Source organism: Pangasianodon hypophthalmus, chromosome 28 (assembly GCF_027358585.1).
Source record: "Pangasianodon hypophthalmus isolate fPanHyp1 chromosome 28, fPanHyp1.pri, whole genome shotgun sequence".
Classification (NCBI taxonomy): Eukaryota; Metazoa; Chordata; class Actinopteri; order Siluriformes; family Pangasiidae; genus Pangasianodon; species Pangasianodon hypophthalmus.
This window is the reverse complement of record NC_069737.1, coordinates 303,548-330,300: the sequence shown is the minus strand read 5'-3', so window position 1 is coordinate 330,300 and position 26,753 is coordinate 303,548. Positions and strand designations below refer to the sequence as shown.

Here is a 26,753-nt window from a genome sequence, read left to right as displayed (position 1 = left end):
TCCTGAAAACATCCTGAAAATATCCTCAAAATATCCTGAAAACATCCTGATCATCGATCAAAATCCAACTGCAGTTCCAGTGGCACTGAACATTCACTAACACTTAACACCAGCCTGTAGGGGTGTAACGATACACTCCGGTCACGATTCGATTCAATTCTCAGAATATTTTGAACAAAATCTGAATGGAGAAAATTATGACGGAAAAGACTTTTTATGATGGATTTTTATTGCCATTCACACCGGAACGAAATGGTGCAACACAACAGTACACAAGACTACATAAAGCGCAAATACACAACAGTGTGTGACGAGTGCAGGACAGTAAATACACAGAACAGTGTATAGTGCAATAATAAATAAATGGCAGTGAAAAAGAGTCTCATAAAGAGAAAATGTCTAAACAATGTGCATTTTATGTCTGTATAAAATTAAATTAATCAAGAATTGCTATGAACAGAGGTTTAATATTTTAAACAAAATGTACCACAGGTTCACCATATCTTAAAATAAATGTATTTATAGATTTTCCTGAAAGTTTGAACAAACAAACAAAGTGTCTGATCAAAGGGAAAATGATCGACTGAAACATATTGAGCTCTGAACCAGAAATAGAGCTCCAAAGTCGGCTAAAATGGCTGGTATCCGGTGCCTCTGTTGTTTGAATGCTGCTGAAGAGCTCTTTTTAACCGTTGTAATGTGGTTGTGTGACAGTATAACATATTATGTGTGTTGGTCATTACATTCAGGAGCTATCAGTCTTCACGAGTGCAGATCTCACAGATTCTCCGTGAAAGAACATGATCATGTGACCAGCGTGTACTCGATATATTTCAACTCTGTGGGTTGTGCAGATTGAGACCTCTGGTGTTCAACAGTGCAACTGCATTACATGCATAACTAACAGAATGCTGATTTCATGTGAATCACTCATGTCCATGATGCACATCATCAAATCATTGCATCATGATGTATCGTTACACCTCTATAAGCCTGTCATGACATAAAGTAGCTGTCATAAAGACTGCTTTTGTTCATTTTTAGGTCAAATTGTTATAACACTTCCGTCAGGGGACACAGATGTTCAGTGATATAAGGCTGTGTTATAACACTTAAATGACAGCTTACTTCTGACACATCAGAGTGACACAATGGCACATAGAACCATTCTGGACTTCTGGAGTTCCCTGAACCTCACTTTAAGAACCATGGTTCTAGATCTTGATGCACCACGACGTTGAGTAAATTCCTCTCCAGTTCCAGATCCAGTTCCTGTTCCAGATCCAGTTCCAGTTCTTGCTCTTGTTCCAGTTAAAGTTCCTGTTGGATAACTGTGGGACGGTTAGAGGCCCAGACTGAAGGAGCAGGTTGCCAGATTGAACTGAAGCCTGAACACACCTAATCCACATTAACCCTTTAAAGACACAATGATCATGAGAATGCATGTTCTCTAAAGTACAGGAAATTTTATTCTTCTAAACTCAATATTATTTATTATTCTGGAGTCAGCAGCTTAATATCAACTTTAAAAAGAATAAAAATATTGATTTAATTTAACATTTTAAAGTCCTTCCTAAACTGTTTGTAATAATATTTGACATTTTTTTATTCTATTTATTTATTACACTCTGAGTTTACACTGATCTAAATCTGATCTAAAACACTTCTGCACTATTTTTTCTATTAATGTCTTTGTTTTATTCGTATTTATCATGTTTTATTTTATTCTACCTGATTGTAATGTTTGTCTTTTTACAGTTTAGGATCTTTTTATTTGATATCAAGCACTTTAAGCTGTTGTGTGTCTATAAATAACCTAAAGTTATAAAATCTATATCTCAGAAATAAAGGTACCAAACTGTACCTTTCCTTGTTGCTGATGTGGTACCATTGAGGGGACATGTTTTGTACCTTTATACCTTTAAAATTAATTTCAGGGATATAATTAGAGCTTATAAACCACTGATATATATATATATATATATTTAAAGCTTTAATCTGAAAGATGATTAAAGCTGCACTACACACACACCTTCTTAGGTAAGAGATACACACTAAAGGTACAAATCTCTTTACAGTACACACCAGTGTACAGTGAGAGTGTGTGTGTCTGTATGTGTACAGTGTAATAGTGCACTCTCAGCTGGAGGATTTTCCCCAATCTGGCATCCTGTTTGAAGAAGCGCGCGCCGGTGCCCAGTTTATTCTACAGGGACTGCAGTAAGCGGTCAGCTCGCGGTGGGCGGGGCTTACATGACGTCACACCGTTATCCGGTAGGGAGTCTCGTTCATCGCCGCTTCCGCAGAATCACAGCAACAGAACCGACAGAACAGAACCGGACCGAGCCGCGGACTCCATCAGTGTATCAGTCCATCAGTGTATCAGTCCATCAGTGTATCAGTCCATCAGTGTATCAGTCCATCAGCGCTGCTGTTGATGCTGCTGTTGTTGTTGTTGTTGTTGTTGTTTACTGCTGTGGTTTGGAGCGGAGGGATTTTGCGGGACTGATGCGGTGTGAGCGTGAGCCTGTCAGAGCTGCACTGTGATGAAGAATCGGGACTCCAGCTGTCCTTATTCACGCACGTGGGTGAGTAGATTATTATCCTTTATTAATCCTTTATTTCTGGTCATTTTCAGCGCATCAGTGTGCGATTAAAGAACCAGACTGAGGACTTAGAGAGGAAACAGCGTTTAAATAAACACCGCATGATTTATCACCTTAAAAACATGCGCAGCTTTAGCAGGCGGACAAAATCATCATTCAGGTGTTTATCCAGGGTTTTATTACATGTGTGTAAACACTGCTGTAACGCTCTACAGCCACACGTGCAGTGTGTAAGTGTTGAGCTGCAGTGTGTGAGTGTTGAGCTGCAGTGTGTAAGTGTTGAGCTGCAGTGTGTGAGTGTTGAGCTGCAGTGTAAGTGTTGAGCTGCAGTGTGTGAGTGTTGAGCTGCAGTGTGTAAGTGTTGAGCTGCAGTGTGTAAGTGTTGAGCTGCAGTGTAAGTGTTGAGCTGCAGTGTGTGAGTGTTGAGCTGCAGTGTGTAAGTGTTGAGCTGCAGTGTAAGTGTTGAGCAGCAGTGTGTAAGTGTTGAGCTGCAGTGTAAGTGTTGAGCTGCAGTGTGTAAGTGTTGAGCTGCAGTGTGTAAGTGTTGAGCTGCAGTGTAAGTGTTGAGCAGCAGTGTGTAAGTGTTGAGCTGCAGTGTGTAAGTGTTGAGCAGCAGTGTAAGTGTTGAGCTGCAGTGTGTAAGTGTTGAGCTGCAGTGTGTGAGTGTTGAGCTGCAGTGTGTAAGTGTTGAGCTGCAGTGTTGAGCTGCAGTGTGTAAGTGTTGAGCTGCAGTGTGTAAGTGTTGAGCTGCAGTGTTGAGCTGCAGTGTGTAAGTGTTGAGCTGCAGTGTGTAAGTGTTGAGCTGCAGTGTAAGTGTTGAGCTGCAGTGTGTGAGTGTTGAGCTGCAGTGTAATCGTTGAGCTGCAGTGTGTGAGTGTTGAGCTGCAGTGTTGAGCTGCAGTGTGTAAGTGTTGAGCTGCAGTGTTGAGCTGCAGTGTGTAAGTGTTGAGCTGCAGTGTGTGTGTGTTGAGCTGCAGTGTTGAGCTGCAGTGTGTTAGTGTTAAGCTGCAGTGTTGAGCTGCAGTGTGTAAGTGTTGAGCTGAATTGTGTAAGTGTTGAGCTGCAGTGTGTAAGTGTTGAGCTGCAGTGTGTGAGTGTTGAGCTGCAGTGTGTAAGTGTTGAGCTGCAGTGTGTAAGTGTTGAGCTGCAGTGTTGAGCTGCAGTGTGTAAGTGTTGAGCTGCAGTGTAAGTGTTGAGCTGCAGTGTGTAAGTGTTGAGCTGCAGTGTGTAAGTGTTGAGCTGCAGTGTGTGAGTGTTGAGCTGCAGTGTGTAAGTGTTGAGCTGCAGTGTTGAGCTGCAGTGTGTAAGTGTTGAGCTGCAGTGTGTAAGTGTTGAGCAGCAGTGTAAGTGTTGAGCTGCAGTGTTGAGCTGCAGTGTGTAAGTGTTGAGCTGCAGTGTTGAGCTGCAGTGTGTAAGTGTTGAGCTGCAGTGTTGAGCTGCAGTGTGTAAGTGTTGAGCTGCAGTGTGTGTGTGTTGAGCTGCAGTGTTGAGCTGCAGTGTGTTAGTGTTAAGCTGCAGTGTTGAGCTGCAGTGTGTAAGTGTTGAGCTGCAGTGTGTAAGTGTTGAGCTGCAGTGTGTAAGTGTTGAGCTGCAGTGTGTAAGTGTTGAGCAGCAGTATAAGTGTTGAGCTGCAGTGTGTAAGTGTTGAGCAGCAGTATAAGTGTTGAGCTGCAGTGTGTAAGTGTTGAGCAGCAGTATAAGTGTTGAGCTGCAGTGTGTTAGTGTTGAGCTGCAGTGTGTGAGTGTTGAGCTGCAGTGTTGAGCTGCAGTGTGTAAGTGTTGAGCTGCAGTGTGTTAGTGTTGAGCTGCAGTGTGTGAGTGTTGAGCTGCAGTGTTGAGCTGCAGTGTGTAAGTGTTGAGCTGCAGTGTGTGTGTTAAACTGCAGTGTTGAGCTGCAGTGTGTAAGTGTTGAGCTGCAGTGTGTAAGTGTTGAGCTGCAGTGTGTAAGTGTTGAGCTGCAGTGTGTGAGTGTTGAGCTGCAGTGTGTAAGTGTTGAGCTGCAGTGTTGAGCTGCAGTGTGTAAGTGTTGAGCTGCAGTGTGTAAGTGTTGAGCAGCAGTGTGTAAGTGTTGAGCTGCAGTGTTAAGCTGCAGTGTGTAAGTGTTGAGCAGCAGTGTGTAAGTGTTGAGCAGCAGTGTGTAAGTGTTGAGCTGCAGTGTAAGTGTTGAGCTGCAGTGTAAGTGTTGAGCTGCAGTGTGTAAGTGTTGAGCTGCAGTGTGTAAGTGTTGAGCAGCAGTGTGTAAGTGTTGAGCTGCAGTGTGTAAGTGTTGAGCAGCAGTGTGTAAGTGTTGAGCTGCAGTGTTAAGCTGCAGTGTGTAAGTGTTGAGCAGCAGTGTGTAAGTGTTGAGCTGCAGTGTGTAAGTGTTGAGCAGCAGTGTGTAAGTGTTGAGCTGCAGTGTTGAGCTGCAGTGTGTAAGTGTTGAGCAGCAGTGTGTAAGTGTTGAGCTGCAGTGTTGAGCTGCAGTGTGTAAGTGTTGAGCAGCAGTGTGTAAGTGTTGAGCTGCAGTGTGAGTGTTGAGCTGCAGTGTAAGTGTTGAGCTGCAGTGTGTGAGTGTTGAGCTGCAATGTGTGTGAGAGGATGTGCTGTAAACAGACCTGTCAGCACTGCTACCTCACTCTGGGTTGCCAGATTGGTTTATATAAAATCACCTCTACATTTGTAATCCACGTGCTGGCTCAGAGCTTCTAACAGAGCTTCCACAGAGCTTCCCTTCTTCCACAGAGCTTCCCTTCTTCCACAGATCTTCCACAGAGCTTCCCTTCTTCCACAGAGCTTCCACAGATCTTCCCTTCTTCCACAGATCTTCCACAGAGCTTCCCTTCTTCCACAGAGCTTCCCTTCTTCCACAGATCTTCCACAGAGCTTCCCTTCTTCCACAGATCTTCCACAGAGCTTCCCTTCTTCCACAGAGCTTCCCTTCTTCCACAGATCTTCTGCAGAGCTTCCCTTCTTCCACAGAGCTTCCCTTCTTCCACAGATCTTCCACAGAGCTTCCCTTCTTCCACAGATCTTCCACAGAGCTTCCCTTCTTCCACAGAGCTTCCACAGAGCTTCCACAGATCTTCCGCAGAGCTTCCACAGAGCTTCCCTTCTTTCACAGTTCTTTCACAGATCTTCCCTTCTTCCACAGAGCTTCCACAGAGCTTCCCTTCATCCACGTCCTCAGATCAAAATTACTCAGTAAATGTAAATATCTAGAGTTTAGAACCCGAGTGGAATATAAAATCCCCTTATGGGAAAAGGGGCTAATCGGATGAATCTGGCAACCCTGTACTCTGCAGTCTCTCTCTGCTTGGCCATGCGCAGAATCTGCACATGAGGCTGTTTGTGTGAAATCAACACTGCAAAATGTCAACTCTCCAAATACAAATCAAATTTTACAGCTTAAACAGCATATGTTTATCATTATTATTATTATTATTATTATTATTCTTATTAAGCACGTTTGTATTAATTGTTACGTTATTCTTTTGAATTAACTTTAATTCATATGAACACAGTAGGTGTTAATCATGATTAAGAATGTTAATTAACTTTATAGGATAAATATATAAATATTTCTTGTTGACCACAATTCGTAGATCCCGTGACAGCTGGAATCCACGTGTTGAGCACCTCTCTGAAACAGACATTTAGTCCAAGACACTTGGGAAAAAAAGGTTAAATCTAGAACCCTAGAACCCCTAACTATCCTCAGAACCCATGAGGAACCCATTTTTGAAGTGTGTATACTTGTCCAGTAGTCCTGTGCTGTAAGCGTTTCTTTAGGACAAACTGAAGAACTCTTTAGCTTTCCGTAGAAATGTACTGAAGCTTTTTTTTAATTTCTCATTCTTATTTTGTCAGATTTATTTTTGTGATTTTGTTTATTATCTGTAACATCTAAAACCGTAACATTTAAAAAATACAAAAATATTTTTTTTTGTTTACAAACTTCATAAGGTGTAGATAGTACAAGAAAAAGCCTGAATGTTTTATAAAATCTCCAAATTGTGCATGTTCGAGTTTTTATCTGAAATCGGTGTTCCTTACGTTAGACGTGAGATGTGATGAGCTCGTTGTGGTTCTGGACCAATCAGCTGTGATTACGATTCTAACCTGATTTTAACTCCTGCTTTCTGTGTAAAGAACTTCAGAATTAAGCCGTGTAGAGTTAATAGACTCCAGCAAGTCTTTACGGAAAGAACATTTTGAGATTAATTTGAAAGATTTGGGCTTCAAAGTGTGAATTCAGCGTCAGGTATTTGAGGGATAAAGGTTCCCCTATAGGGAAGAAACCTTTAGGGTGCTAGCTGGAACTTGTTTAAGAGTGTACCTGAGAGAGAAGAAGGTATGTGAGATTCTGTAATATCAGAAAAAAGATTCTCACTGGAAGGAATCTTGAAGGTTCTCTATTGAACCCTAACATCACTGGAAGAAAGCTACAGAAGATAGCTAGAACCATGAGGAACCGTTTCTTAAGTTGTTATGATAAACAGGAATTAAAAAGATCAGGAATCTCTTTTTTTACACTGAAAGTGAGCTGATAGTTGGAGGCGAGTCTGATGCAGGGGTTGGATCTGGCCCTGCCTCTCCACTAGCGCTGAAGCAGCAGAAATATCCAGCCACTCAGCAATTGTTTTATGGCGTATTGATCCCGAGAGCCTGAGAGCTGGAAAGGAAAAGTGCAGATAGCCTCTGGGATTCAGCACGAGTTCAGAAATGTGGAGTGTCCTGGAACTGTAGCTGGGTTTTGGTCACACCTCATTTTGCTGAACACTTGTTGTAGATTGAAGTGGTGCTCTGCTTAACAATCATTGATTTTCTTCTCATTTATTTCGCTATCTCTCTGTCATTCACAGCAGGTCATCCTTTGTTGGACGATGTTCTGGCCCAGTGCTTTGAGACCTTCGTGTTATGGATGGGGTACTGAGTGACCTGCTCTGATTGTCTCTGGAGTACCTTGGAGAGTAACTGATTTTGTCCCTTTGTCTGTATTTTCCTTTTGCATGCCAGTGCCATGGTTCTTTCACAAAAAGATCTTTCTGAGAACATCCATTGTCCAAGCTGCAGGATCTGCAAACACAACCTGTGGCTAGGCGAGATGTTTTTCCTCGCTTCAGCATGGGGCTAGAAGGTCTATAAACTGTGACACTTTCCCCATCCCAATGGTTTCGGCTCAAATTCTGGACCTAAACAAAAACTAGCTACTGATTCAGACCGTCTCCAGAGCACTGTGGGATTGCCTCGTCCACCAGGCAGCGTTAGCTACACGCGTTGCCTGAGATGGACACGGTGTCCTTGACATTTTTTATAAATAAGTGACTCGTTCTGAGCTCTGGAGCAAGGAGGACTCGTGTCCCATGGCATGGGTCAAGCTGTTCAGGAAGCCGGGGAGCGGAGGCTTTGGTGCTGGTACAGGAGGCGTCGCAGGTCCAGGCTTGGGGAAGTCGTATCAGCCAGGAAGCATGCTCTCACTGGCTCTCACCAAGGGTCTGCTCAACGAACCCGGCCAGAACAGCTGCTTCCTCAACAGCGCTGTGCAGGTGAGTGCTGAGAGAACGCTAAACATCACGGGTACACTCTCAGAAACTCTGGCTAACAATAAGAACAAACAATGACTGCTAACAATGCTGGTGAAAAATCACACTGTTTTTCTGTTCAGTGCTAACGATGACCACTGCCTGGTGATGTTTGTGTAGAAAGCTCGTTCTCCAGCTGACTCTCTTTGTTCCTGTAGGTTCTCTGGCAGCTGGACATCTTCAGGAGGAGTCTGAGACAACTCTCAGCTCATTTCTGCCTCGGCGACGCCTGCATCTTCTGCGCTTTAAAGGTCTATACACACAATCGACCTGCCACAGATCTGGATCGGGGTTTGAGTCTGTACACACATGCTGTATTTTGGTTTATTTGAACTAGTCTATGAAAAGACCTGGCTGTTATGGTTATTTAAAATAATATAAATGTTTCATTGCTCTTGATTTTCTTCTCGTCCCCGCAGAGCATCTTCAGTCAGTTCCAGCAGAGTCGGGAGCGAGTGTTGCCCTCAGACTCGCTGCGGCACGCGCTGGCCGAGACCTTTAAAGACGAGCAGCGTTTCCAGCTCGGCCTCATGGACGACGCTGCCGAATGTTTCGTACGTCACTTTTATCCCGCGCTAAATTCACTCCTTTCACTCACTGATCATATAAATCCACAAACAGTCAATATCTTTCTCCTCTTTTATTTTAAATCACATTTCTCTAACGTGGGTTTAATTCCAGATCTCCTGCACTAATATTCTGCCGCAGTTACAGACTAGTCCAAATAATCACAAACAATGAGTGTAAAGTTTGTTATAAAAGGATTTCCACGTTCCCGAGTGTAATGCTGTTTTTATTTCTATTGATAAGCCAGTATATGGTAAAGTTCAGGCAGTATACTTACTTCACACCCACTTTTTACTTTTTATAACTATACTGTAAATGATATAACTATACACCTTTATACAAAATTACAGGTCTTTGGCTGTCCGTTTCCACAGAGTGTTTCTCTAGCAGAAAGCTTTCCAAGTAGAATCATTTTTGGAAGCTAAGAACTCTTACTTATCCAAAAAAAACCTGCTTTATTTCTGATTATTGACGCAAGCACTCAGATTTTATCATGAACTCTTTCCACTCTGTGATTTTTCTCTAAGCGGAACATGGTTCTTTTCTTGACCCACTTATATAATGGTGTTGTCTTTTTTTTTTTCCTCTCCATGCTGTGTGAGACAGGAAAACATCCTGGAGAGGATTCATCTGCACCTGGTGTGTGATTCGGGTGAAACTTGTACCTCCAGGTCCTGCATCACGCACCAGAAGTTCGCCATGACTCTGTACGAACAGGTACAGCACTATACCTGTGCAGTGCACTAGCTGCAAACGCTGCACACAGGAACCTTTCCAGGAACATGTTCAGGAACTCAGGAACAGTTTCATGAACCTTTTTGGCTCCTGCTGCTGCTTCTGTACGTTTCTGCAGGCCAGGAACCGCAGGGGGCGGGGCTTCTTGTATTGAATGGAGCTGATTGGACAAACGTGAAGTTGACATAATAAGAAGAGTTGCACTTTTGTTTTTACTCAGTTGTGGTACAGTTCCTCATAAAGTTCAAAAACTGGATAAAATATATCAACCATTTTGGGTGTTAAAATCAGCCGTAGTCCCACATAAACAACTGAGCTGAAATTTAAACATATGAAAGATGCTATATAAAAATGAAAATAAAATTATTATTATTATTATTATTATTATTATTATTATTATTGTTGTTATTGTTGTTGCTGCAGTTGAACAGATTTTAGAGCAGACTTTAGAGACAGCTGAAGGGACGTGCAGTTGCACGAGCAGGACATTAGAGGATTGATGTTTCTTCAGTATAAATTAAAGCTAGCTGAGTGCTGACTGTAGCGTTCTCACTCTGCAGTTTGTGTGTCGGAGTTGTGGAGCGTCGTTGGATCCTCTGCCCTTCACCGAATTAGTGCACTACGTGTCCACTACGGCCCTCTGGTGAGCTCGTTATCCTCCGCAGCATCCTGCTCTCTGAGCTCCTGTACGCTTAATTTACAGCACAGAAACGTCACTACACCAGCACAGAGACCAGAGCCAGGCTTACTGTGGTGTAACTTACTGATTCCCATTTTAGCTGAGGATTGATAAAAATAACGTAACAGTTTACAGTTCTTTTTTTTCCACTGTGCGCAAAAAGCTTAGGAAGCTAAGAACCCTTAACCCTTAAAGAACCATTCTCCTAATATTGTAAGTTGAACAGGATGAAGGTTGAACTAGAAGGTTTGCTCTATTTTTACAAGTTTGCTCAGGAATTAAAAACTGAAAACTTTGTAGTTTGTGGAAGGGATTAAAACAATTAATGTTAAAAATTCTGTTAGGTTTTGGATAAGTAGTCTAAATAAGTCACTTGTTTTGTGTGTGTGTGTGTGTTAGTCAGCAGGTGGAGCGTGTGTTGGAGAGAACGGACAGATTGCGCTCTGATATGTTCAGTGAACTGCTGCAGGCAGCAAACACCATCGGAGATCTGCGCAACTGCCCTGTATGTCGAGTATTTCTTTAAAGTCAGTTACTACATGACATTTATACTTTGTTCGCATCGTTTGGCCTGAGTGAGGATGATCATTTTACAGTGCTAAAGTATCAAACTATTAAATTCTACAGTCTTCAAGAGATTTTAGGGCATGAGAAAAACACAAGTCCTAAACCTGAAGTCACAAATTCCCAGCATACGCTTCTTCACGTGACTAAAGACTTTCAGTCTAATCCAGCCTGTACACCAGCACTTCTTTTCCATGGAATAGTTTATGGTCAGCTTTGGAAGTTTGGAATAAATCTCAGGCCTGCACATGTCTAAAACTAACACTTCATCTCTTCTGGATTGGATAAGCTGCGATACGAAGCTCCGCCCCTTCAGAGGTCAATGCAGCAAAAGCAGCTGTGCTATTGCTAGAAGTTTATTACAGTAAACTCCGCTGCATTTAACAAACTGAACAGGGTTTAAAGATGAACGAGCTTTTCCTGTCACTGTCTTTACGCTTTTTTATAAAGACATCCCCCCATTTAAAGACTTATTCATTCTCCCAATTCTTTTATTGATTTATTTAATTGCTGTTTAGAATTACTCGATTTTATTGTACAGCACTTTGCTGAAGACGTGTTGTCTTTAAACGTGCTGTATAAACAAAGGTGACTTGACTTTAACGCGATTGTGCCAAATTTATCTTTTGTAAAGAGACAGAGATGTGAAAGTTCATGTACATGAGAGGATACCTCTATGAGCAGAAAGATAGTTTAGCCAGCATGTTTTTATTTTTGTAATACGTAATCTCTGCCCTGTAAACTAAAAATACATTAAATACTAAAGTGCATTTGCACTTGTCTCTTCCTGAGCGTTAATCCTGCTGTGTAACGTTAAGAATAGAAGGTAAATTAACAGTGCAGTAACACACTGTCATGTTCTTTAAGACTCAAACACACACACACACACACACACACACACACACACACAGTGTGTATCTGCTGATTCAGGCCTGAGCCTCGACTCTGCGCCAATGATGACATAACAGCGGGTCATGTGACAGTCTATATTTACTGTAGCTCTCCGGGGGACGACACGTGTTTCTGAGGATGTTTAAGCGTGTGTCTGTGTATTTCACTGCAGCTTCACCTCATACTACATTTTATATATAAATATATATATATATATATATATATATATATATATATATACACACACACACATATATAGTCATGAGTGTGTAGAGGCAGTGGATGCAAGTGCAGATTTTACTGTATCACCAAAACAGTGAAAACAAGAACAATAAACATAAACAACAGACACAAAACAAAAACAGGCCAAATATGAGCGAGGCTGTGACACACACAGCAACAAGCTTAACAATGAAACACACAGAAAGCAGAAGTTAAATAGGCTGCTTATTAGGGGTAACACAGAACAGGTGTGAGTGATCAGTGGGACATGTGACATGGTCATGTGATGTGCTAGGGCTGATGGGTAATGTAGTTCAGTGCCCCTTTGGCACTATCATGACACATATCCCTATACACACACAGTGAGGTGAATTAATGACTTTCTACAAATCACACTTCCTGTCAGGATTCAGATTTAATGTCATGAGACTTCTCCGAACAGAATAATGAATTATAATTAGGTATTTCCAGGGTCATAATTATAAGGTTAAATTTCTGTAAGTCACACTTTCATTTCTAATTTCTGTCCTAGACATGGAACAATCTGTAAAATTCACAATATAAGTGTAAAACCTATCATCAGGGGTTTTCTCTATAACTGATAATTAGTAGAAGATTTTATAATAATGAGTAATAATGAGAAGTAATGTTTCCACTGCTCGACCTATCGTTGTGTTAATTTTATTCAGCGTTCCTGCAGGGTGTAATCTCACCTTTCCTTCTGGTCCACAGAGTAACTGCGGGCAGAGCATCAAGATCCGCCGCGTGCTAATGAACTGTCCCGAGATCGTCACCATCGGCTTCGTGTGGGACGCCGAACAGTCGGATCTGACCGAGGACGTGATCCGCTCTCTCGGCCCTCACCTCAACCTGTCGGGGGTCAGGACACACACCACCCCGTCCACCAATCAGAATTCAGATTAATTTAGCCTCCTGGGTTCTGGTTCAATCCTGAACTCAGGGTACTCTCTGTATCACATGTTCTCCCCATGTCCATGTGGGTTTCCTCCGGGTTCTCCGGTTTCCTCCCATCTCCCACAAACATGCCAGTAGATGGACTGGCTACGCTAAATGACCTAGACCTCAGTTTATTGCCCCTGAAGTTCCAGACAAAACTTCTCTCTTACTACTAATCCATCATTCTGATAGTAAACTTTACTCAATCACACCTCCACATTTCTGCTCTGGTAAAAGCTACAGTTTGTTTTAGAGATATTATAATGTTGTGTCAGTCAGGTTTTCAGTGGACGTTTTCTGCAGTGTTTTTGTATAAAATGAGGATATTTTCAGGACATGATAAAGACCTGTGTGTAACTCATCACTCCGCTGATCGTATTCCTTCGCTCGTTCCAGCTTTTCTACAGAGTTACTGATGAAAATGCTAAGAAGCGAGAGCTTCACCTGGTGGGAATGATCTGCTACTCCAGCCGCCATTACCTCGCCTTCGCCTACCACAGCAAGTCTTCCAAATGGGTGTTCTTCGACGACGCCACAGTGAAAGAGGTCTTCTCATTTATTTATTCATGGTTAACTTTAGAAACTCCACTGCTGAGGTCTGGCTTTATTTACCAACACATTTTACTAAATTATTGTCAGATATTGTTTATTTGCTGTTAGAAGAATTCTCATATAAAATCTGAATTTTCTGTTTACATCCAATTTGCTAATTTTTTTCTTTTTCTAACTGTAAAGTTGAAACATATTCAACAATTCCAGCCTTTAGACTTTGTTGGTCATTTTGCAGTGTTTATTTGCTCAGATTTCAGAGAACATTGTGTTGTGTTCAGATTGGCTCTAAATGGAAGGACGTTGCGTCTAAGTGTATCCGAGGACATTTCCAGCCGCTTCTTCTGTTCTACGCTAACCCGGACGGCAGCGCCGTGTCCAATGAAGACGCCCCCCGACAGACCACCATGTGGTCCCAGTACAAATCTGCCCTCAATGGGGAGGGGCCAGGTAAGCAGCCAATCAGCCTTTAACCCAGAATTACGGCTTTACGATGATTTATCACTCGGGTAGTTTTGACTCGGGTTATCTCGTGCTAGTTAATGAATGAGAGCTTTGTTAAACTGTGTTCCATACAGCAGGTGTGTGTCCCGTCACCAGCGAGATAAACACGGGAGAGCTAAGGTTATTAGCCAGGGTTTCCAGATTTCAGCTAAAATTTCCAGCCTAACTACATCTCAATAACCACCAAAGACCTGAAACTAATGCAGAAAATTCAGCACAGGAAAAGAGGGACAAAGTTTCTTCTTTCTCTCAGCCTTTGAGTGAAACAAGGTCACGGTGGTGCACACGCATTTCTCACGTACGGCCATCATCCACTCCGTAATCCACTTCCCCTCTACACATCTGCATATCTTACAGTAGACATGGTTCTGTACACCACACACACACATACACACAGACAGACACACACACACACACACACACAGTCTGCAATTACACTTTGATTTAATTCTGATTATTTGCGATAAAACAATCTTGGTGGCTGTGGAGTATTTTAAACTAGCCCAATGTGGCACCTCTGTAATCAACTGCCCTGTCAGCTGCTCTTCCCCTGAGCATGGGGCAGCGTGGGGCATCGTGGGGCAGTGTGGGGCAGTGTGGAGCATCGTGGGGCAGGGCGGGGCATCGCGGGGCATCGTGGGGCAGTGTGGGGCAGGGCGGGGCAGGGCGGGGCAGTGCGGGGCATTGTGGGGCAGTGCGGGGCAGTGTGGGGCATCGTGGGGCAGTACACTTTTTAAAATCATTAGTGGGAATCAGTATTTTAATGGAATTTCAGATGTATTGAGTGAATGAGGATTTTATGAAGATAAATATTTGTTGAATGGCTGATATATAAATGCAGTGTTGAGTGTTTAGTATTGAGTGTTGAACACAGTGTTGAGTGTTGAATGTTGAATGTGGTGTTGAGTGTTTAGTGTTGAATGTGGTGTTGAGTGTTTGGTGTTGAACACGGTGTTGAGTGTTTGGTGTTGAGTGTTGAATGCAGTGTTGATTGCAGTGTTGAGTGTGTAGTGTTGAGTGCGATGTCGAGTGTTGAGTGTGGTGTTGAGTGTTTAGTGTTGAGTGTGGTGTTGAGTGTTTAGTGTCGAGTACTGAACGCAGTGTTGGAGTGCGACTGCACACAAAGATAAACACTAAACAATAAAACAGAGTTTATTGATTCAGCTGGAATTATTATTGATTCATCATGTGTTGAGTGTGGTGTTGAGTGTTTAGTGATGAGTACTGAACGCAGTGTTGTGTTGAGTTGCGACTGCACACACAGTTAAACACTTGCAGAGTTTATTGATTCAGCTGGAATTATTACTGATTGGAGGATGAGTGTGTTAACTGCTGTCCTTCTGCTCCACACTCCAGCGGTTCTGCGCTGTGTTCGGTCTCTAGTGTTTAACGTTAAGTTAAAGCGGTGTTCGGGCTCTAGTGTTTAACGTTAAGTTAAAGCGGCGTTCGGTCTCTAGTGTTTAACGTTAAAGTTAAAGCGGCGTTCGGTCTCTAGTGTTTAACGTTAAGTTAAAGCGGCGTTCGGTCTCTAGTGTTTAACGTTAAGTTAAAGCGGCGTTCGGTCTCTAGTGTTTAACGTTAAGTTAAAGCGGCGTTCGGTCTCTAGTGTTTAACGTTAAGTTAAAGCGGCGTTCGGTCTCTAGTGTTTAACGTTAAGTTAAAGCTGTGTTCGGTCTCTAGTGTTTAACGTTAAAGTTAAAGCGGCGTTCGGTCTCTAGTGTTTAACGTTAAGTTAAAGCGGCGTTCGGCCTCTAGTGTTTAACGTTAAGTTAAAGCGTTGTTCGGTCTCTAGTGTTTAACGTTAAAGTTAAAGCGGCGTTCGGTCTCTAGTGTTTAACGTTAAGTTAAAGCGGCGTTCGGTCTCTAGTGTTTAACGTTAAAGTTAAAGCGGCGTTCGGTCTCTAGTGTTTAACGTTAAGTTAAAGCGGCGTTCGGTCTCTAGTGTTTAACGTTAAAGTTAAAGCGGCGTTCGGTCTCTAGTGTTTAACGTTAAGTTAAAGCGGCGTTCGGTCTCTAGTGTTTAACGTTAAGTTAAAGCGGCGTTCGGTCTCTAGTGTTTAACGTTAAGTTAAAGCGGCGTTCGGTCTCTAGTGTTTAACGTTAAGTTAAAGCGGCGTTCGGTCTCTAGTGTTTAACGTTAAGTTAAAGCGGCGTTCGGTCTCTAGTGTTTAACGTTAAGTTAAAGCGGCGTTCGGTCTCTTGTGTTTAACGTTAAAGTTAAAGAGGCGTTCGGTCTCTAGTGTTTAACGTTAAGTTAAAGAGGCGTTCGGTCTCTAGTGTTTAACGTTAAGTTAAAGCGGCGTTCGGTCTCTAGTGTTTAACGTTAAGTTAAAGCGGCGTTCGGTCTCTAGTGTTTAACGTTAAAGTTAAAGCGGCGTTCGGTCTCTAGTGTTTAACGTTAAGTTAAAGCGGCGTTCGGTCTCTAGTGTTTAACGTTAAGTTAAAGCGGCGTTCGGTCTCTAGTGTTTAACGTTAAGTTAAAGCGGCGTTCGGTCTCTAGTGTTTAACGTTAAGTTAAAGCGGCGTTCGGTCTCTAGTGTTTAACGTTAAAGTTAAAGCGGCGTTCGGTCTCTAGTGTTTAACGTTAAAGTTAAAGCGGCGTTCGGTCTCTAGTGTTTAACGTTAAAGTTAAAGCTGTGTTCGGCCTCTAGTGTTTAACGTTAAGTTAAAGCGGCGTTCGGCCTCTAGTGTTTAACGTTAAGTTAAAGCGGCGTTCGGTCTCTAGTGTTTAACGTTAAGTTAAAGCGGCGTTCGGTCTCTAGTGTTTAACGTTAAGTTAAAGCGGCGTTCGGTCTCTAGTGTTTAACGTTAAGTTAAAGCGGCGTTCGGTCTCTAGTGTTTAACGTTAAGTTAAAGCGGCGTTCGGTCTCTAGTGTTTAACGTTAAGTTAAAGCGGCGTTCGGTCTCTAGTGTTTAACGTTAAGTTAAAGCTGTGTTCGGTCTCTAGTGTTTAACGTTAAGTTAAAGCTGTGTTCGGTCTCTAGTGTTTAACGTTAAAGTTAAAGCTGTGTTCGGTCTCTAGTGTTTAACGTTAAGTTAAAGCTGTGTTCGGTCTCTAGTGTTTAACGTTAAGTTAAAGCTGTGTTCGGTCTCTAGTGTTTAACGTTAAGTTAAAGCGGCGTTCGGGCTCTAGTGTTTAACGTTAAGTTAAAGCGGCGTTCGGGCTCTAGTGTTTAACGTTAAGTTAAAGCGGCGTTCGGTCTCTAGTGTTTAACGTTAAGTTAAAGCGGCGTTCGGTCTCTAGTGTTTAACGTTAAGTTAAAGCGGCGTTCGGTCTCTAGTGTTTAACGTTAAGTTAAAGCGGCGTTCGGTCTCTAGTGTTTAACGTTAAGTTAAAGCTGTGTTCGGCCTCTAGTGTTTAACGTTAAGTTAAAGCGGTGTTCGGTCTCTAGTGTTTAACGTTAAGTTAAAGCTGTGTTCGGCCTCTAGTGTTTAACGTTAAGTTAAAGCTGTGTTCGGTCTCTAGTGTTTAACGTTAAGTTAAAGCTGTGTTCGGTCTCTAGTGTTTAACGTTAAGTTAAAGCGGCGTTCGGTCTCTAGTGTTTAACGTTAAAGTTAAAGCTGTGTTCGGCCTCTAGTGTTTAACGTTAAGTTAAAGCGGTGTTCGGTCTCTAGTGTTTAACGTTAAGTTAAAGCTGTGTTCGGCCTCTAGTGTTTAACGTTAAGTTAAAGCTGTGTTCGGTCTCTAGTGTTTAACGTTAAGTTAAAGCTGTGTTCGGTCTCTAGTGTTTAACGTTAAAGTTAAAGCTGTGTTCGGTCTCTAGTGTTTAACGTTAAAGTTAAAGCTGTGTTCGGCCTCTAGTGTTTAACGTTAAGTTAAAGCTGTGTTCGGTCTCTAGTGTTTAACGTTAAGTTAAAGCGGCGTTCGGTCTCTAGTGTTTAACGTTAAGTTAAAGCTGTGTTCGGTCTCTAGTGTTTAACGTTAAGTTAAAGCGGCGTTCGGTCTCTAGTGTTTAACGTTAAGTTAAAGCGGCGTTCGGGCTCTAGTGTTTAACGTTAAGTTAAAGCGGCGTTCGGGCTCTAGTGTTTAACGTTAAGTTAAAGCGGCGTTCGGTCTCTAGTGTTTAACGTTAAGTTAAAGCGGCGTTCGGTCTCTAGTGTTTAACGTTAAGTTAAAGCGGCGTTCGGTCTCTAGTGTTTAACGTTAAGTTAAAGCGGCGTTCGGGCTCTAGTGTTTAACGTTAAGTTAAAGCGGCGTTCGGGCTCTAGTGTTTAACGTTAAGTTAAAGCGGCGTTCGGTCTCTAGTGTTTAACGTTAAGTTAAAGCGGCGTTCGGTCTCTAGTGTTTAACGTTAAGTTAAAGCGGCGTTCGGTCTCTAGTGTTTAACGTTAAGTTAAAGCGGTGTTCGGTCTCTAGTGTTTAACGTTAAGTTAAAGCTGTGTTCGGTCTCTAGTGTTTAACGTTAAGTTAAAGCTGTGTTCGGTCTCTAGTGTTTAACGTTAAGTTAAAGCTGTGTTCGGTCTCTAGTGTTTAACGTTAAAGTTAAAGCGGCGTTCGGTCTCTAGTGTTTAACGTTAAGTTAAAGCGTTGTTCGGTCTCTAGTGTTTAACGTTAAGTTAAAGCGGCGTTCGGTCTCTAGTGTTTAACGTTAAGTTAAAGCGGCGTTCGGTCTCTAGTGTTTAACGTTAAAGTTAAAGCGGCGTTCGGTCTCTAGTGTTTAACGTTAAGTTAAAGCGGCGTTCGGTCTCTAGTGTTTAACGTTAAGTTAAAGCGTTGTTCGGTCTCTAGTGTTTAACGTTAAGTTAAAGCGGTGTTCGGTCTCTAGTGTTTAACGTTAAGTTAAAGCGGTGTTCGGTCTCTAGTGTTTAACGTTAAGTTAAAGCGGTGTTCGGTCTCTAGTGTTTAACGTTAAGTTAAAGCGTTGTTCGGTCTCTAGTGTTTAACGTTAAGTTAAAGCGGCGTTCGGTCTCTAGTGTTTAACGTTAAGTTAAAGCGGTGTTCGGTCTCTAGTGTTTAACGTTAAGTTAAAGCGGCGTTCGGTCTCTAGTGTTTAACGTTAAGTTAAAGCGGCGTTCGGTCTCTAGTGTTTAACGTTAAGTTAAAGCGGCGTTCGGTCCCTAGTGTTTAACGTTAAGTTAAAGCGTTGTTCGGTCTCTAGTGTTTAACGTTAAGTTAAAGCGTTGTTCGGTCTCTAGTGTTTAACGTTAAGTTAAAGCGTTGTTCGGTCTCTAGTGTTTAACGTTAAGTTAAAGCGGTGTTCAGTCTGTGATGTTTTGAATCTTTCTGGTTTACTTCGTGATGAAATATTTACCTTCATTCCTTCGTCTCTTCCTTCCTCCTTTTCTTCACAGCCGAGTCTGTAACTCTGTAGTGTGATATGATGACACGCAGAACCGGGCTTTAGGGTTGTGTTATTGTGTTATTGTGTTATGTTTATTGTGTTATTGTGTTATGTGTTATGGTTATTGTGTTATGTGTTATTGTGTTATGTTTATTGTGTTATTGTGTTATGTGTTATGGTTATTGTGTTATGTGTTATTGTGTTATGTTTATTGTGTTATTGTGTTATGTTTATTGTGTTATTGTGTTATGTGTTATGTTTATTGTGTTATGTGTTATGTTTATTGTGTTATGTTTATTGTGTTATTGTGTTATGTGTTATGTGTTATGTTTATTGTGTTATGTGTCATCATTATTGTGTTACTGTATTCTGCACTCTCCTCACCAGAGCTTTATCTTCAGGCTGCTTTGGTTCTGGATGAGACGCTGAAAGTTCAGCACATCTGTTTGAATCTTTTCTACTCTACAGTAAAAGGTTGTCAGTTGTGTTGTGATGAGACTCGAGCTTTTCAGGTGGAAGTTTAACGGCGGTTCGTTACTGGACTTGTCGCTGCTGCACTTTCTGATCTCGCTGCAGTTTTTCTGCTGAGCTGAAAGCTGGCAGCCGGTTCTGATCCGTCTCCGTGTGCCAGTGCTTTGATCAACATTTTCAGTTGCTTCTGCTGCGGTGTCCTCGGATGCCCTCTGTGTTCCACGGTTTAACCCTCGCCTGCCTCGCCGGCTCCGAGCGCCTCTCTAACAGCAGCACAACATCGTTATCCTTTTATTATCAGACTACACACTCGAGCAGTAATTATTAGCAGAATATACAATGGGTATGAAAACACACACACACACACACACACCTTTTCACAAACCTGACATCATTTACACACACACAGTTTTAACACATTAAAAAAATCAACCACATGTAATCTAAAATAAAATAAAATAAAAACATAAAGCATATGAAATTAAATTGTTTAGAGCAGTTGAGACGAGCGTTTCGATTCCTAAACAAACCGACCAGAAGACAATGCGTGACTTAAATACCAGAGATCAGACAACGTGATTCAGGTGCTCGCGGTCATGTGACATGGTGCTCGTGGTCATGTGACATGGTGTGTGTGGTCATGTGACATGGTGCTTTCAATGGCTGATGGGTAATGTAGTCCATCGCTACCATGACAACCTGTTGTTAAGTGATTTTTATTTCTTGGTCCACATTTGGCCAGAATGTAAAAACACACTCATTTTGAGCTGAACCGAAGTCTGTGTGTGTGTGTGTGTGTGTGTGTGTGTGAGAGTGTGTGTGTGTGTGTGAGTGTGAGTGAATCATCTCTCCAGCTCAAACTGTGTTTTATTTTATTTTTATTTTTTTTTATTTTCCCACTTGTCCAGTTATTTCACATCAGACTGTCAGCACTTGCACACACACACACACACACACACACAGAGACACATTTAACAAAACACTGAGCCATGTGATTTATTATTATTATTATTAAATGTGTTGGATGTAAAATGGTAAAATGGTGTTTTTAATTGAATTCTCTGTGTGTGTTTGTAGGCGAGGTCACAATCTCAGGGCCAAAGAGACTTGACGGAGGAAGAGAAGCTGCAGCATCACTGCGCAATAATCACAAACACACACTGCAGTCAGCCAGCCGACGTAAGACACAACACACACACACAAACACACACACACACACAAACACACACACGATGAAATCACACACCAGAATAAATCACACACTGAAATCACACATCAGCTTCATTAACACGTGCTGCGTATGTTCTCTTTTTGTGCTTTAAACATTACAACATGGAATCTTCTTTAGGAAATCTAATCTAATCTACTCTATTCTACTCTACTCTACTCTACTCTAATCTAATCTAATATAATCTAATATATCTGGGTAGTGTGTTTCCTGATTGAGTGATAAAGGATTAAATGTGGAATGTTTCTGGAATCTTCTGCTTTCCAGTGAAAGTTTATCCCGACGCTCCGAGAGAGATGACACACGGAGCAGAGAGAGCGAGACGAGAGACTGAGCGAGTCCATCGCAGGGCAGATTCACTTCAACACAGAGGCGTGCACACACACACACACACACACACTCCAATACCGAGGTGCACAATTCCACAGTTCACAGGGATTTATTATTATTTATTTTATTCGCTCGTGTTGAGAGCTCTGTCCTCTGCAGAAGGTCGAGCTCAGAGGAAGTTACACTCAGGAACAGGTTCAGTGCTCTGGCTCACGGCCAACATCACAGAGCACCATCTGTGTCCTAAACAAGAGCCCAGCTCTCACACACACACACACACACACACACACTCACACACACTAACACACACTCATATGTTTATGAGTGTGTGTGTTTGACACATATGAGCGTGTGTGTGTGTGTGTGTGTATGAGTGTGTGTGTGTATGTTAGTGTGTGTGTGCGATGTCTTTATACTACAGTTCTATAGATAAGGAATTAATATGGAGTGTGTAGTAACGGTTCCAGTGTAATGAACTATTGCTGGAATTGGAATGTGACGTAGTGAAGGCAGACGAGTGGAGTGACGCACGCGGTGAGGAGCAGCATGCCGAGAGACTCGCAGTTTAAAGTACAGACAAATATCATGAAAATAACGCATTATTGTGAAAATCACTGTACATCACAGCACATCAGAGGCTGTAAAAGTCTGAGGTGAGATTGTCGCAGGAAAAACTGGGAAAGTTGCCGCTGTACTAACGATGACGGGATCTCAGTGGACAGACAGACTGCACATAACCTCTGCAGGGCTCGAGCGTTTGGCTAACATTTAAATATTAGCTATAGCTACCTTCTAAATCATTCTGTAATAAGTAGAACAATTTATGGAACGAGGAATGCTCTCTTTAATTTATCCATCGATGCAGCTGGTGTCACCGTGCTGACTCACGTCTCACGAGACAAGGACACAAAGTGACACCGCGTGACAGAATACTACATACACTACTACATTCGATTTTAGGTTTATGCTGGAATTAAAGTAGCATCAACCTTTAACAACTTTTTTTTATATTTAAATGATTAACTCCATGAAGGGACATTATTAAACATGGTGACTGGACAGAACTAAATGACTCTTACAACTGAAACACGTTTCCACGTTTCTGTTTAGACGTGACGTTTCCAGGATCATCGTCTCCTTCTGAGAACGGCCCTCGCTCCCACTCTGACCAGAGAACACCGAGAATGCCCCGCCCAGCTCGCTCAGATCACTCCGCCCCCCACACGAGCACGGTCGGAGGTTCAGGTGGAAAGCCCAAGCCGTCGTGGCGTCCTGTGCGTGAAGTCCTGAACGTGGACAGAGTTCTGAGTGAACTGGAGCACAGGAAGCAGCAGCAGCAAGTCCACGGAAGTCCACGCTGTAATCGCCGGCAGGAGAGGGCGCCGTCCGAGCACAGGCCCCGAGGACTCATGACCATCTACGAGGACGAGACGAGGCCGGAGACAGAGAGCCGCAGTTCTCAGGAGTCTCAGCATGACGCCGCGCTGAGGGGCGGAGCCACAGCAGTGCCCAGAGCAGACCACTGGACCATCCAGAGGACGGAGTCCGGTTACGAGAGCAGCGACAGGCTGAGCAGCGGTTCTGCCAACGCCGACTCTCCGGGAGTGGAGAACCTGCTGGGGAAGGAGATACGAGGAACCGAGGCTCAGCAGCTCAGGTAGTGAAAAAAGTCAAGTCAGTGACTCGTTAACCAATCAGCATCAAGATTCAACTCACGACAAACCCACGGTGGAGGTTCAGCGCTGCGCTCTGGTTTAATAATAGGGTTTATGGAAAGTGTTTCCCTGCTGTAGTGTAATAACTGATGTGATTTTCACCAAGTCACACATTTCTAACATAATTAACATTAAGCAACACTTTTAGTATAAATTTAAACCGGGTTAATGTTCCTAATATTTCAGGGCTCCAGCGCACACTCACAGCCGTGTGGAAGCTAAAACAGAGGCAGTGCGCTCACCGCTGATTCACAGTGAGTACACACACACACACACACACACACACACATATACACGTACACAGACACACACACACACATACACACAAATACATACACACACACACTCACACAAATACACACACACACACACACTTCAGTATATTTAAGAAACTCAGTATATCTGTTCTAACAGGGTTTATGGAAAGTGTTTCGCACTGAAAGACACATTTCTCTGCTCCTGTAGTTTAATAACTGATGTGATTTCTTGATCAGATTGTCTGAACAGCAAATGATAAATACACATATTCTTCCTGCTCGTGTTCTCTTACAGTGAATTCGCAAAGTCAGAATTAATTATTAGTCAGGAAGTATTTCAAAGAAAATAAAAATGCTGCTGCGTAAGTATTCGCCTTTCAGCAGGACGATGATCTACAGTTCTACAGTGACCAAGTCCCAGTCCAGATCTGAATCCCACTGACGGTCTGTAGCACTGTTTAAAACTGCAGCAAACAGACAACATCCATCCAACATGAAGAAGCTGGAGGAGCAAATCGGGCAGGAAGAACGAGTGAAAATCCCAAACAGTGCAGAGCTGGAAGGAACTTCACCGACCCCATCACACTTTTTTTCAATTAGTTTTTTTGAAGGTCTGCTGAAAAAAAATGATTTTTGACTTTAAATTTTTTACTTTAAGAGCAGATTTGTTTGCAGTAAAAATACTGAGTGGAATAATCTGTCGCTTGTAATCCCAGAGAATCTAAAGACTTAAGGGGGTTGAATACTTTTGCACAGACCTGTGACAGATGCTCCAACATGCTCAGTATAAACTTACCTCTAATTTCTTTATAAACTGCAGGAGAGAAAGTGTGTATTTACTGTTAGTTAGTTTAATTGGTTTGTGTTTACTGATGATATGGACACTCCTGCCCCCTCGTGTTCACACTGCAGTATTACAGCCTGGCGGTTCAGTCCATAAGGATTTCTAAATGAAACACTGCTCTCTGCTTTTCAGCTAAACATGTGCTGAAGCTTCAGGGACGGAACTCTGAGAACCTGCTGAAAGGAAGTCCGAATGCGAGGTATCAGAGGACACACACTTTTACTCACAGTTATATTATTCATTTAATATTAAAATGTATGGACAGAATAATTTTACGAACATTCACTGAAAACTTCCTTTCACACTTTTAGTGACATTTCATCAGTTTTATCGGGTTAATTTTGGTTTAAATTTACATTTTTACTAAAAGAGAACAAGACAAAAAGACAGATTTTGGAATTTTATTTAAAAGTCACATTACACTGATTAACTCCAGCATTTAACATCATTTTCCCTCAGAGTAACAAGCTGGAGTAAAAACAAATGCACATAAAATCTGAGTAAATATGAAACTAAAAGGTGATTTTAGTCATTGTTTATATTCCTAATGACAGATATGGAGATAATAACTAATAATTATTGTTAAAATAAAGCTGTACAGTTAATCAGATTGTAATCATGAATATGATGTTTTGTTTCCTCAGTTAACCCTTTAATAATAGCTGGGGTTTAAATCAGGAACTCTGTGGTTATGTCTGTTTAGTTACATGCTGTGATGATGAATATAAATTTAATTAATTATTTATCTAAAGTATAAGATTAAGTACACATTTTTTTATAACTATACTTTTTTTTTTTAACCGTTTTGTATAAATTATAAGATAAAAGTTTGTGTTCGTTCATTGGCTGAATAATCAGGATAAATAATAACTATGAGCATAAAATGAGCTGATTATTATAGTAGCTGTTATTACGTATATTAATTGTGTTACTTTACAGTCAGATGAACTGAAAGAAACGCGAGGTTTCTCTTCTTTCACAAGATAATGAAGAAATATCAACCTTTTTGGAGATATTAGTTCTGAACCCTGTTTTATATGTGACTGTGTGTTTGTTTAAAACTCTGTCTGTGTCCCAGACGGAAGCAGAGATACTCGTCCTCAGACTGTAACAGCTCAGATGAGACGAGTAACGCGGCGTCCGAGCAGGAGGACAGCGCTTACCGCTCCGGCACCAGCGAGACCGCGCCCGCGGAGTCGTCCCTGGCCCCGCCCACTCCGCCCTCACGCCCTAAACACACCCAGCGGGCAGCCGAGGCCCGGAGAGAGCCGCCTTTCCGCCCTCGACTCCTCCAGACACCAGCGTCTGATCTGAAGTGTGGAGCGGAGCCGGAGCGGAGAGACGAGGAGACGAGCGAGACGGAGCAGAGCCGGAGTAAAGCTGGAGTCGCACTCACCACCTATTTCTCCGTGGACAACTGCATGACAGACGCATACAGACTGAAGTATCATCACCAGAGACCGCTGGTGCTCAGCATGGCTCCGCCTCCCTCCGATCACGCCAAGACCCGAGTTGACACGGGTACAGAACATCTCATCTCTCTCATTCATCATTTCATTCTCCCCTGGACAGAACGCAGACACTCTTCACCCAAACCGATCACGAGAAATTAGCGATGGACGTTTTGAATAGTTTTCTACACTGTGCATTGCACAATATTTAAAATAAAGTCTGAATTGTATGATTTTTTTTTTACTTAATGACACCAATTTTATACCCTGATTTTTTGCTTTAAGGTTAAGTGGCTGCTGGACTGCTGACAGAATAAACTGTAGTATTTGTGTAGAAATGCGTAAAAACAGACACACTTTAACATTTAGCAGTTTAGGAAACTCATGTTTTAATAGATTTACACAACAAAAAGTAGAAACCTGACGGTTTTTACCTTTAAATATACAAATTAAGGCTGGCATTTTTGTCTTGATAGTTGATTAAAGATTTTTTTTGATTAGTTCATTAATTGGATTATTTTTAACGTCTACAGAATTCTCAGCGTGTGGAATGTAAATCATCACCACGCATCAGCTTCCTTTACGTGTGTCTGGTTTTTTACTTCTCCTCACTTCTCTCGTCACTCAGTGTCATTTTCTGTGCTTTTCTTCTGCAGGTTCAAGCAGCAATAAATCCATGGCGAAGTGGCACCCGGTGAGTCCGAAAGGCCTGGACGAGCGCGGGTATCTGTGAAGGTGTGTGGAAGAGAGAAACGTCCTGATCGATGCCAGTGCGTATAAACAGACCACAGAAAGCAGTGTATCTGAGCACGAAGTAACACACAGCCTTCATTTAGAATCGCTTGTTTTATATTAAATAACACTTTTTTTATTTTAAAGGGCCGTTGTTAAATATGCAGTTTAAAGCTGAAGGCCAAAGAGTCGTGGAAGAGAACAGATCATCGTGGATCGGTGAAGCCGCCATTTTCATGCTTTATTGATAAAATTCTGACCGGGTTAAAAAAAGGACATCAGGTTTATTCATGTCAAAAATCCAGAATTTCACACAGAACAGAGCTGGAAATGGTCCAAGGTCGTCTGTGGAGTGCCTTCTCTCTGTGTCGTCATGCGGAATACCGGCGTGACACTTCATACGAAACTACAGCGATTTCCTCTATATATTTTTCAATGATGTCTATGCATTCATTTTTAGTCTTTGTTTAATAAACTTGATTTAAAACACTCAAGTATGATTTTTGTGTTTTTTTATTTCTCTCAGACAGAAATTAGAAATCAGATTTATACACTGATGTATTTCAAAGTAGAAAAATGATGTGATGGATTTGGAACGAATCGATAAA

General features: G+C 42.1%; 1 protein-coding gene across 2 annotated transcripts; it reads left to right on the top strand.

Moving 5' to 3' along the window:
• The first annotated feature begins 2,270 nt into the window (after nt 1-2,270).
• On the top strand, nt 2,271-26,639 carry usp53b (ubiquitin specific peptidase 53b). 2 transcript variants are annotated; one of them, XM_026910836.3, is made up of 18 exons: nt 2,271-2,588; nt 7,451-8,131; nt 8,326-8,418; nt 8,587-8,721; nt 9,341-9,451; nt 10,030-10,112; nt 10,548-10,653; nt 12,558-12,704; nt 13,179-13,328; nt 13,613-13,781; nt 20,666-20,767; nt 21,084-21,188; nt 22,257-22,803; nt 23,048-23,115; nt 24,095-24,161; nt 25,041-25,483; nt 26,070-26,183; nt 26,293-26,639. In XM_026910836.3, the coding sequence occupies exons 2-17, from the start codon at nt 7,949-7,951 to the stop codon at nt 26,144-26,146; spliced, it is 2,586 nt and encodes an 861-aa protein (XP_026766637.3). In that variant the 5' UTR covers nt 2,271-2,588; nt 7,451-7,948; the 3' UTR covers nt 26,147-26,183; nt 26,293-26,639. The 2 variants fall into 2 exon arrangements, with proteins under 2 accessions (XP_026766637.3, XP_026766636.3); XM_026910835.3 differs by having other exon boundaries at nt 7,448-8,131.
• Nucleotides 26,640-26,753: the final 114 nt, after the last annotated feature.

Coding starts and splice junctions, on each gene's coding strand:
- usp53b (XM_026910836.3), top strand. CDS start 7,949: ATGGCATGGGTCAAGCTGTTCAGGAAGCCGGGGAGCGGAGGCTTTGGT. Junction 9,452..10,029: donor CCATGACTCTGTACGAACAG/GTACAGCACTAT, acceptor CTCACTCTGCAG/TTTGTGTGTCGGAGTTGTGG. Junction 25,484..26,069: donor CAAGACCCGAGTTGACACGG/GTACAGAACATC, acceptor TTTCTTCTGCAG/GTTCAAGCAGCAATAAATCC.